The sequence below is a fragment of the Podarcis pityusensis genome, assembly GCF_964106645.2.
Source record: "Podarcis pityusensis genome assembly, chromosome: 13".
Classification (NCBI taxonomy): domain Eukaryota; kingdom Metazoa; phylum Chordata; class Lepidosauria; order Squamata; family Lacertidae; genus Podarcis; species Podarcis pityusensis.
Window position 1 is genome coordinate 26,376,687 of NC_138038.1, and position 12,075 is coordinate 26,388,761.

At 48.0% G+C, this 12,075-nt stretch overlaps 1 protein-coding gene across 1 annotated transcript in view; it reads right to left on the reverse strand.

Annotated features, from left to right (window-relative positions):
- ERBB2 (erb-b2 receptor tyrosine kinase 2) overlaps positions 1 to 12,075 on the reverse strand; it is a 55,609-nt gene that overhangs the window by 32,005 nt on the left and 11,529 nt on the right. The window contains exons 2-7 of the mRNA XM_080978256.1: positions 9,859 to 10,010; positions 7,587 to 7,773; positions 7,072 to 7,206; positions 6,214 to 6,282; positions 5,003 to 5,118; positions 3,170 to 3,311 (exon numbers count right to left, since the gene is read on the reverse strand). Coding sequence (XP_080834382.1) covers positions 3,170 to 3,311; positions 5,003 to 5,118; positions 6,214 to 6,282; positions 7,072 to 7,206; positions 7,587 to 7,773; positions 9,859 to 10,010 — 801 coding nt within the window. The remainder of the gene's footprint in view (positions 1 to 3,169; positions 3,312 to 5,002; positions 5,119 to 6,213; positions 6,283 to 7,071; positions 7,207 to 7,586; positions 7,774 to 9,858; positions 10,011 to 12,075) is intronic.

Here is a 12,075-nt window from a genome sequence, read left to right on the forward strand (position 1 = left end):
CGCCTACAACAACACGAAGCACGTGTCCACGGGGGTCACGCCGTTCTTCGCCAACAACAGGAGGCACCCTAGAACCTTCCCGGGACTGGAAAGAATGGGGGAGGGGGAGCCGCAGACAGCAGATGCGTTCGCGTCGGAGTTGCAGGAGGTCCACGATCAGCTGCGGCGGCACCTGGAGCTGGCTAAACACGCATACAAGGTACAAGCGGACAAACACAGAAGGGTTGGCGAAGAGATCCATGTGGGAGACTGGGTCTGGTTAGCAGCCCACGCAGTGCCGGCCAGGTCGTTGGCGAAGAAGAAACTAGGGCATAAACAACTGGGGCCCTACCAAGTCGACGAACAGGTCAACCCGGTGGCTTTCAGGCTGGCTCTTCCGGAGGGTTCCAGAATGCATCCGGTGTTCCACAGATCGGTGCTCACTCCCTACAAGGCACCTCACAGGTTTCAGGAACCAGGAACGGCACCGGGTCCGCTCCGAGAGAGAACCGGGCAAGGGGGAGTGGCACAGGAGGAGCGCATCAACGAAGTCACGGAGATTTTGGACTCCAGATGGGGGGAAGAGGGGGTAGAATACCTTCTCGCCAAGGAGGGCACCCCGGCCAGTGCCAACAGCTGGGTGCCGGGCTACGCTTTAGACGAACCTCTGCTCAAAGAAGAGTTTCATGCCCTCTTCCCACATAGGCCAATGCCAGCAGACTTTTTCGACGACTGGCTTTTCACGCCCACGCTTTCAGCCAGCACGTTCCGGGGGTTCGACTCGGACGAGGAACCGACACGAGACGCCCGTTCCCCAGAGGGGTCACCCTCGGGATCTGCTTCAGAACCCTCGTATTGGTGGGATGATCGACCAGAGGAGCAGTTCCGCAGAAGGTGGCTGGAGGGTCCAGGACGAGCAACGTCTCCAGAAGGCAACGAGGGAGAGACGGACATGGACGTTTTCGGGGACGACCCGGGTTTCGAGCACGGCGGCACAGAGATGGAAGCGGAGGTGACCGTCGTCAACGAGAGCAGGGAGGAAGAACCGGAAGACTTCGGATGGCGGCCCGCCACGGGAAGCGAACTGTATCCGACATTCGTCCCCCTGACACGGCAGCACCCAGATCCCGCACCGGAAGGAGGGGAGGGGGGAAGAGGGGGCTTCGAGGGGGGGATGGATGTCAGGGGTTCAGGAGCAGAGGCAAGGGCAAGGGAGGAAACAGAGAGCGAGGGAGAGGAGGCAGAAGAAAAGATGAGTGATGACGACGACCCGAGATCTCCGAGTCTTTCCAGTGAATCAGAAGATTCACAGAAAGGAGCACCAGTGGCCAGGGCAAGGGGGGAGCCTAGGGGGACACCCCAGGAAGATAGAGCCAGAGGGGACTCAGAGGGGAGCAGTTGGAAATCAGGACCAGCGTCACCGCCAGAGAGCAGGGAAGAGGAAGGGCGCCAGGGATCAAGCGCTGGCAGCTCACAACAGGGGGGAGGGCACGAGTCAGGAGTGGCCACACCTCCATCGGGGAGCGAAGAAACGGTCAGACGGAAGGTGGAAGGTTGGGCGCGCGTGCCAAGTTCAAATGCACAGGAAGGTGGCGCAGTAGGCAGCCCGGAAAGGGAGCCAGGTCCTAAAGCCCGCCGAAAGGAGGGAGAAGAGTCAGGGGGGTCAGCGTCAGCGTCAGAGGAATCCCGGAAGGAAGAGACCCCGGGGGGCAGAGGGACCCAGAGAAGAACAGTCAGGCGGAAAAGGTGGAGCAAGGCTAGGATATTAAGTTGGTGTACAAGGGGCGGAGACTCAGATGGAGCTTCGCCGATCTAACCATGAGACGTAGAGTTGCACGCAGCAGCTTGAGAATGGAAACTGTAACTCAATAAAGACTTTTATTTAATGATCGCTGGCTAGCGTGATCCTCTGTGAGCCAGGATCTGGAAGCAGCTCTGACAGTATGTAACCTGAGGTACCACTGTATTTTGTTAACGTTTTGATATTGTTTTATAGATATGAATGCTATCATACTTTGTGAGTCCTATAATATGATTTTTTTGGGGTGTAACTGTGATGTTCAGCTTATTTTTTAGTTGTTTTGTTAATAGTGTTACATAGATGGTAACAGTTTTATTTGCAATTTGTGATTGTTTTAAGTATTCTATACAATTCATGCTGCATTTGCGATGTTCCATTATGTTATTTTTATCTTTTGTTTGTAAGCCACTTTGGGATTTATTTGAATAAAAAGAGGCAGAGAAATAGAATTTTTTTAAAAAACACACATTTTGGGGGCATTTTTCTTTATAGAGAAAGGGGGAAAACAAAGGCCAAGTTCTCATTAAGGTGGTAAACCAGTATCAGGATTATACCACTGCTGAATGCAGACAGCTGTTCAAATGACTGAAAGCACCACCATTTTATATATGTGTCTGTGTGTCTACTGCTATTTTCTGTGCTGTTTTCAACCGTTTTTAAGAGCTGTTTGTATGTTGCCTTTTTCATGTTGTGTGTGTGGGGGGGGAATTAAAAAACTAGCAACTGGCATACACGAAAGGAATATTCTGTGTGCTGGAGTACTCAGTCATGTGCCTTTGGCTCCCAGGGAGAAGGGATGGAGGCAAAACACAGGCTCCTCTCCATAGCTAAGGACTAAACCAGTGGCGTAGCGTGGGTTGTCAGCACCCGGGGCAAGGCAAGTAATTTGCGCCCCCTAACCCGGGGCAAGGCAAGTAATTTGCGCCCCCTAACCCCTAACCTGCCGCCGCTGCCAGCTTCTTCTTGCTGCTGCCTGGTCTGGTCTGGTGTGGTTCTCTCCCGCGCTCAGCGCTGCGCTGGGCGGCCGCTGCACTGTCCCTCCCCCAGATAGTCCCTCGCTCTCTCTCCGCACCGCACGCCTGGCACCCACCCCCTCCACAGTGGGCGGCGACCCAGCGGCTCAGATCGGATTCGCACAGCCAGCACTGCAGTGAGAGAGAGTGAGTGAGCCAGGTAGGGGCAGAGAGCTGCGAGTGCGAGCGCGCCCCCCCAGATGTTGCGCCCGGTGCGGCTGGCCCCCCCCCTGCACCCCCCACGCTACGCCACTGGACTAAACAGAAGTTAGTAACTATCCCAGGGCATTTTCAGTTCCAAAAATCCTGCACACATACCGCAACCCCAATAACATATACATGCGCAAAACAAAAGGGATAATAATAAGAGCCTTACAAGGGCATTCAGCAACACAGGTTGCTCCAAAAGTGTACCGTCCATTTGGATTGGGCAGATGCTCGTAGGTGTCTGGATTGTAGTTGAAGAGAAGTGGGCAATGCAATTCGCAAATCCCACTGTGGTTGAAGTGCAGACAGGCCTGGAGAAACGGAAAGGTAGCAAGTCCTATTTTTCTATTTTTAAAGGCACGTACACTTTGAGACACGGGTGGCGCTGTGGGTTAAACCACAGAGCCTAGGACTTGCCGATCAAAAGGTCAGCAGTTCAAATCCCCACGACAGGGTGAGCTCCCGCTGCTCGGTCCCACCTCCTGCCAACCTAGCAGTTCAAAAGCACGTCAAAGTGCAAGTAGATAAATAGGTACCGCTCCAGCGGGAAGGTAAACAGTGTTTCCGTGCGCTGCTCTGGTTCACCAGAAGCGGCTTAGTCATGCTGGCCACATGACCCGGAAGCTATATGCCGGCTCCCTCGGCCAATAAAGCGAGATGAGCGCCGCAACCCCAGAGTCGGCCACGACTGGACCTAATGGTCAGGGGTCCCTTTAGCTTTAGCTACACTTTGATAACTTTCATATAGGAAGGACCCCACTGAACACTCAGGGGCCACCCTAGAAAGTGAGTCACTTGGATCAAAAGCAACGAAGTTTCCGTGGCCCCACAAAGGCTAACGAAAATTTTTGTGGCAATGAACTTCCGAAGCCGTTCTTTTCATGCTCCAAGCCTGTAGAACCAGCCTTGCACCCACTTCCAAACGGGGACAAATTCTTGGGCAGCACTATGCGATTTCATTTCTTTTTAGGGGGGAGGGGAGCGCTGCAGCTTTATGGCGGCTTTGTAATATTTGTTTTACTTACAATGCAGAATATGCACAGTATAAATGGAAGTACAGTCATACCTTGGTAGTCAAACGCCTTAGTTGTTGAACAAATCGGCTCCTGAACATTGCAAGCCCAGAAGTGAGTGTTCTGGTTTGCAATTGTTTTTTGGAAGCCAAACATCTGACACGGCTTACACGGCTTCTGATTGGCTGCAGGAATCTCCTGCAGCCAATCAGAAGCGATGCCTTGGTTTTCGAACCGTTTCGGGAGTCGAACAGACTCCCGGAATGGATTAAATTCGAGAACCAAGGTATGACTGTAAAACGGGCACTCTTGCTACAGGCAGTGATGCTCAGTGAGCAACCCTCACCTGAAGGCTGAATCCCCAATACCAGCCAGAAATTATTTCCTCAGCTGGTAGAAACCTGTCTCTGCCTCTATTTGTTGATTTAAACTCGAGAATCAATCTCTCTCTTACTTACACACACACACACACACACCCCCCAAGTAGTTGATTCAGACTCCTCCCCTGCAGGTGAACTGCCCATTCAAAAACAATCATTTAACCATTCATTTCCTTCATCAGCTGGCTAACACCCCTCCTTTGTCAGGTAAGAGGCTAATAATAATAATAATGAGGATGAGGATGATGTACCCCACCCATCTGACTGGGTTGCACCAGTCACTCTGAACGGCTTCCAGCAGGAACAAGAACATAATACAAAATTAAACATTAAAATCTTCCTTATACAGGGCTGCCTTCAGATGTCTTCTAAAGCCAGTCAACTCCAGATCCCAACAAGCTCTGCTCACGATCACCAGATTCAACAGGAATCTGCTCCTTGCCTTTTGGGTTCCGCCAGGGCTCCACCCCTGTTTTGCTCTGGATCCGGCTCCAATACAGGTTGGGTGTGTGAGAGAGGTAAATGTTTGTGTTTTTTCTGGCAATCAGAATACTTGACAGCGCGTTTGATAAATGAAAAACGAGAACCCCAGGGCACACACACACTCACCAGGCAGTCGGAGTGTTTGGGTCCCGTGCAGCCGGCTGCACACTGCTCGTGGCAACAATCCGTTGGGTGTCTCCCCTTACACCTTGCACAGCTGCTGGCGCAGACTGTGCTTGTCACTGGCGGGGGGGGGGGGGACGACGACAAAGAGAAAAACAGAAAAGTCATAGGCACAGAAGCTCCGCTCCTTCATCAAACACAAGAGGGTTCTCGTACCCTCTGAACTGACAGCTTGCAAAAAGGGAGGTGCCAGCAGCAGCAGCAGCTGCTGCTTGGGCTGCGACATAAATGCCAGGTGACAGTAGGGTGAGAGGAAAATAAGGCACGGCACAGCTACACTAGGGGACAGCCCAGGTCGTTGCAACAGGCTAGGAATCTTAAGAGGGAGAAAGAGGCGCCTTTGAGAGAACAGGAGAAGCGGGGATGCCAGGGAGTTTTGTGGGACAGGGGAGAGCTAAGCAGAAGTCTAACTCCCTGAGCGAATAACAGAAGACCTCTAAAGGCTTTGCTTTAGAGACATGCTCAGATGTACTCTTCTCAGATGTACTCTTCCCACCTCCTTCCCCAAACTGGAAAAGTGCTAACTAGGCTTTGGAAGAAGGCAGGAGGGAATCCGGGACCCTGTCAGAACCCTCACACCTCCTTCCAAAAGCCCAGCGTCTCCCTTACCCAGCTTTGGCATGGCGGCGTGAGGGCTGGGGGGCATCAAATGCTGCCAAGGGCCTCCAAAAAGGCCTCGAGGACCGCACGGCCCACACTGATCTATGGCAAGGATAGAGAATCCCATAGACAGGGGCCATATGCAACCCACCAGGCCCCTCTGTCTGGCCCTTGGGACTCTCCCCAGGCCACAGCCCTGCTTTGCGTTCACCTTAACTGTTCCCATCTGCCTGAAATGCATGTCTGAACTCTGACGTGCCTCTTGTTCATCTGGATGGGTGGAAAGAGGGGTGAGCACAAGTGTGCAGAAATGAGCCTACAATACAATTCACACTTGTTGCTCCTCCCACTTTTAGCATCAGCCTTGCCCACCACTGACATGTAGCCCCCGAATGATTGCATGGAAAGGAATGCGGCGCTCAGGCTGGGGGAGACAAAATGGCGACCCATTCCCCGTTCTACACGCAAATTACGCACTCCAAAGCTGTTAAGAGATACTGTGTAAAACCTGTACGTTTTGGTATAGCCCAGATCCCAAAAAGCCTGATACTCACATGTTTGACAGCTCCCCTTTCCTTCTCCCCAGCAGTGGCCATTGAGGCATATTCTTTGGCAGTCGGGGCCTGAGGAGTGGGGAAAACAGACACTTTCTTAAAAGCAAGGTGGTCCTCACCAAATATTCCTGTATTCTATTTGTTACAGTCACTTTTCTCACAGAGCAAATCAAAGCACCTTAGGTCCAAACCAATTAAGAACCTCCAATAAGAATCTAAAACACAGATAAAAGGTAGGTAGGACTTTCTGATCCTACCCAACTAAAATGGGCCACAATGCCACTCTTCAGATTAGAAGCCAAGAACACAGGTAAAGAGATAAACCTTTGCCTAAAAATAGATCAAGATAACACCGGACCAATCTCCTCCAAGTCTCCCATGGAAGCAGCACACAAAGAGGAGCCTCAGGTGATGATTGCAAGGTCTAGGTTGGCTTATGTGGGGTGAGACAGTCCTTGAGACACTGGGGCCCCAAGCTGCATAATTGCTTTATAGGACAAAACTGAGCTTGCAAACTAATGGGTGGCCAGTGTTGTCGTGCCAGAACTGGCATTATATGTTCAGACTGCCCTGCCTCGGTTGACAATCTGGCTGCTGAATCTGCACCAGCAATCTCCAAATCGTCTTCAAAGGCAGCCCCATGTTTGGTGTGTTGCAGTGGTCCGATTTAGAGGTTAGAATAGGTGGAGACATGAAAATCAAAGGAGTAGAAGCAGACTTCAAAGGCCTCTGGCATGTGCCAACGAAGGAAGAATGAGCAGCGAGGAATATGTGTTTGCCATGGTTTTGTGGGAGAGCATTTCGGTGCAGAATTCTATAACCCCAACACAGCCCAGCAGCCAAACAAGGTTCGCTTACAGATCCGACGGCGACGGCTGCTGATCTCCGTGTAGTTCTGCTGATTGTGTTTGTGGAAAATGGCCCCCCAGTGGATGGTCTCCTGGAAGCACAGCTGGGGGTTTTCATCTACAATCACACCACCCTTCAAGATCTCTGAAAAGAAATCGGGGGAGAGAAAGGGACAGTAAAGAGCAATGCATAAAAGACTTGTTTTAATTTGCTTTGTTTTCTTTGTTTTTATTATTTCTATGGCTTAGACTGCGGCCTACTTCCAAGTCCAGGAGGACTTTAGCAAATGCTGAAATAAACAAAACTCGGAACATTTCTATGGCACCCTGGGAGTGTCTGAAGGACCTTCACTTGCATTTTTTCATTGTAATGCTTACAATAGCCCTGAATCTCTTATTACTGAGAAGGGAAGAGGGGAGAGGAGGAGATTCAAATGGGGACATGTCTGAATTTGTAGCTCAGTTGAGTAGGCAGATCGGGTTCTTTCAGGTCCCCGTCGCCTTTTCATGCCCCTCCTTCCATACCTGTCAGATCCAACATGCCCAGCTCCTGAAGCCCCACATCCCCGCTGGGGTCGGTGTTGTTGAGGACAGCCAGAGCATACTTTTCCTCGTACAGCTGGGTCCCACGGATGATCAGGAGGCTTTCCAGCTGCAAGTGGCGCACGTGGTTCTTGGCAATCAGCACATATCCCTGGACCTCTCTGATGTCCTAGAGACAGACAGACAAACAAACAGAAACGGTGAGAAGCCAAGAAAAGAGGAGCAAGGAATCCTCCTTGTGCGGCATGGTAAGTTGTCCAAAGGCCACCCAGGGCAACCCCCGAAGAGAAGCGGAACCGCCCATCCTTACGGAGAGTCGGTGTGGTGACTCAAACCTGAGTTCCCAGTTCTGGCTGGACTACAACTCCCATCATCCCTAGCTAGCAGAACCTGGGGCCAGGGATGATGGGAGCTGTAGTCCAGCTGGGGACCTAAGTTTGACAAACACTGGGTTAGAGTGTCAGATAAGGACCTGGCAGACCAGGGTTCAAATCCCCACTCAGCCCTGAAGCTCATTGGGCGACCTTGGCTTTGTCATCATTTGCTATCTGCCATACTAGAAGCTGCAAGGACACCCAGAAAAAAGGCTTCAGATTACAATCTCAGTAGATGGGCAGATTGCTGTGGGAGAAGGCAGTCCAACAAAACACTAATAATAATTATTATTATTACCTGGGATCCTGAGCCATGTAGGGCTTTAAAAGTTACAACCAGAGTGCCAAAGACACTGAGGGTGCAATAGATTTATCTATATATTACCTGTACAACAAATGCTCTTAATACTTACTGCGTTTTTGTTTGCGCGACAAATTTAAATATATCCAAACAAAACCCCGTGGCACCTGCTCTGCTCTGCTTTTTTAATCAGCCACTGAATCCCCAGCACAGAAGAAGCAGAAAGCATACTTGCAGAACAAACAGCTCAAGAAGGTACAAGCAAGAAGGCCAAGCCGCGTTCTCCAGCATTTCCTCACATTTCTGAAAGGGTCTTTTTAGTTTCCACTTAGGGTATTATCGTTCGTTTGAAAACAAGCGAAAACCTGAAATGGTGGAGTTCTAAAGCCCTTAATTCAAGCTCACCCCTATGAGACAACCACTATGGTTTGCTGTTTTACAGATGGACAACGGAGGCTCAAGGATTAGGTAGCTTGCACACAAGAAGATCACGCTGAGCAGACGCCCAAACACAGATTCCGTGGGCCCAGATCCAACAGCTTTGCTGTCCAGTCAAAGCTATTTCTGCCAACTCTGCAGGTGCAATCACAGCACCTGAAGCTAGTTTGGCTTCTTTCGAGGAAATGGGTGGCAGCCACAGGTGGAAACCCAGCCTTGCTTGCTTTTGGAAGCACCTTCCCGTATGTGACACTTTCACTGTGATAGGGAGAGAGACATGCAGATTTCTATGGCACAACCTGACTCCTCTGCTCCTGGTGAAATGTACTTTTCAATCTCCATCAACTTTCCTCCTCTAAATGCTACTTGAGAATATGAAGGGGAAGAGTGGATCAAATTGATTTAAATCACGATTTACATCACTAGTCAGTAAGACTTAATTTAAATCACTAGTCAGTAAGACTTGATTTAAATCCTTTTTTTTTTACAGAAAGACTCCTTCTTGCTGGTATAATCTTAATATTTACAACCAGATGAAGGTTTCATTTTTGGAATAATAAATTTATCAGAGTAGTTTTTTACAGTTCTATCAAAAATTACTGATTTGGTTATACTATTAGAAAGACATAGATAGATAATTATGAAATTATTGTGAGGTTTAATAAATTAACTGTTTATATTTGGACAACTTTTCTGCTGTACTTTACTGGAAGGAGAAAAATAACCATTTCCTTAGTAACAATTTAAACAATTTGTTTAACTAAAGCAATAACATAATAGCATATGTATCCATGTTTGTTAACTGATGTGATTAAACAATTTAAAAAAAACTTAGAGTTTTAGCACACATTAAAAACTTAAAAACAAATCCTTATTTCCTGATGAATAGCCTTTGGAGCTAAATAGAATGTGAGCTAAATAGAAAACTATCTTTAGAAAGATTTTTCCTCCAAAAGCATTTTATTTTAAAAATCCAATCAAAAAAATCCGATTTTTGAGGTTATTTTTTTAAAACCCATTGATTTTTATCCACCCTGTGGAGTGTGTGCCCACCTTCCCTGTTTCCTCCTCTTCTCATTTTCATCCTGATAAAGAGAAGCTGTCTTGAGAACATGCATTTAACTTCTCCCATCACACCCACCTTGAGAAAGGACGTGTCCACATCTGCCGGCAGATAAGTGATCTCCAGGTTGCCTTGCACAACTTGACAGTTCTCATAGAGGTGGCGGAGGGTGGCATGGTGGTTTTCTGGGCTGGAGGGATGCTGCAGCTTCATGTCGGTCCCGGTGCAGACTGCGGAGGAGGAGGAGAAGTGCAAATAAGGTTGGAATCAAAAGAAAAGTGGGACATCCACACACACACACACACACACACACACCTGGAAGCATGTCTGCAATCCTAAGCTCCTTGTTATGAACTCCTTTTGAAAGGCTTGGGTAAAACTAGAATAGTCTAAGTTTCCAAATGTAAGGTAAAAGTTCCACATACTGTATTTTTCGCTCTATAAGATGCACCAGACCACAAGACGCACCTAGTTTTTGGAGGATGAAAACAAGAAAAAAAATATTCTGAATCTCAGAAGCCAGAACAGCAAGAGGGATCGCTGCTCAGTGAAAGCAGCAATCCCTCTTGCTGTTCTGGCTTCTGGGATAGCTGTGCAGCCTGCATTCACTCCATAAGACGCACACACATTTCCCCTTACTTTTTAGGAGGGAAAAAGTGAGTCTTATAGAGCAAAAAATACAGTATATAAACCAGTGAATCAATACTCATTATTGTGACTATGCGTAGTCTGAAGGCACCCTTCCCAAAAGACATTGAATTAGCAATGGGAAAAAGAAACCAGCGCACTAGGAATCTCAACTCTCTCTTTTTGGTTTTTAAAAGTAAGTTCCTAGCCCTCAGCTCTGCTAAAGTATGCTAGGAATCTCGGAAGCTCATGGCAGAGCCAAGCCGAGTTGGAATTCAGTGCTCCATTTACTGTATTTTGCCATGTATAAGACTATATTTCCGCCATATTTTTTGAAGTTTAAAATTGGGGTTTGTCTTATACATGGATAGTGCATATGGGGGATTTCTTTATTTGGAGTCCCCCCAAAATAGGGGGCGTGTTATATACGGAAAAATACGGTAACCTTTTCTCCTTCATGACTAGCAGAAACAGAATAGTTTAGACAAGCAAATACCAGATTTTTCCGTGTATAATACTATGTCCCCCCCAAAAAAAGAATGTCAAAAATTTGGGGGTGTCTTATACACGGATACATCTCCCCCCATTTTCTTAAATTGGAGTCCCGCAAAATAGGGGGCATCTTATACATTGGGGCGTCTTATAGACAGAAAAATACGGTATATGCAAAGTGGATTAAAAATTATGCAGAATTCATTTGGGGGTACAGGTTTTTAATTTAAGTATAGAGAACCGTGCTATTTATAGACAAGCTGCTTCCCCCTCTAGAACAAAAAACTGAAAATAAAATGATCTTTGAAAATTGAGCAGCCTTTCTGTTACAGGCCTCTGGTCTGTGGCAGGTGATAAACTTTACGCCTGATAGTGGGAGAAAAGGTAAGTTTTAGGAAGCCAAGTTCTGTCTTTCCCTGTAAATGTGAGGCTTTTCCAGCTCTAGAGCCAAGATATATTTTTCTGGAAAGATTTCTTGGCTTTAAACAAGACATGCGTCAGGCAGAAATCCAACAGGTGACGTTCCGTGCGTGAAAAAAGGGGCATCTTTTAAATCCCTGTGCAACAGAGAGCTCAAATAGGCAGTGCTGGATGGTGATTTCATACCCTGGTTTGAACTAAAGAGGCCATTTTATTTTATTTTATTTTGGCTTCGGGAATCTCAGCATGCAACTCATTCCCGGAGGCTGGAATCTATCCAAGCCATTCTGAGCCAAGCAGGAACTTCTCTCATCCTTTCAGAAAGCCCGATACTTCCTGTGCCTTCCCCCACTGTTCACAATTCAGCCAACCAGCATGCATTATTCCCCACGTACAGCCTTTTCGCCTCAATAAAAATCCTCCTCCAGATTCCTAACACCAAAGACAACACAGCACTATCTGTTACTATAGGAAATGCTGGGCTCCCGTTTCAACTTGGTAGCTCATTTCAATAACTTCCTATTGATTAATTCCACAGCCCAGCAGTCTCTCTCTCTCTCTCTCTCTCTCTCTCTCTCTCTCTGTGTGTGTGTGTGTGTGTAAGAATTGCTGCTCCTCAGCCAAGGAGCTCTACATTTTGACAAAACTTGGCATTTAGGAGGAGGTATGGAGGGAGCGACTGTTTCGAAGATCATCTCACTCAAGATTCAATGGTTTGCAACGACCTTTGTTTGTGAACAAACGCATTTGGGACTA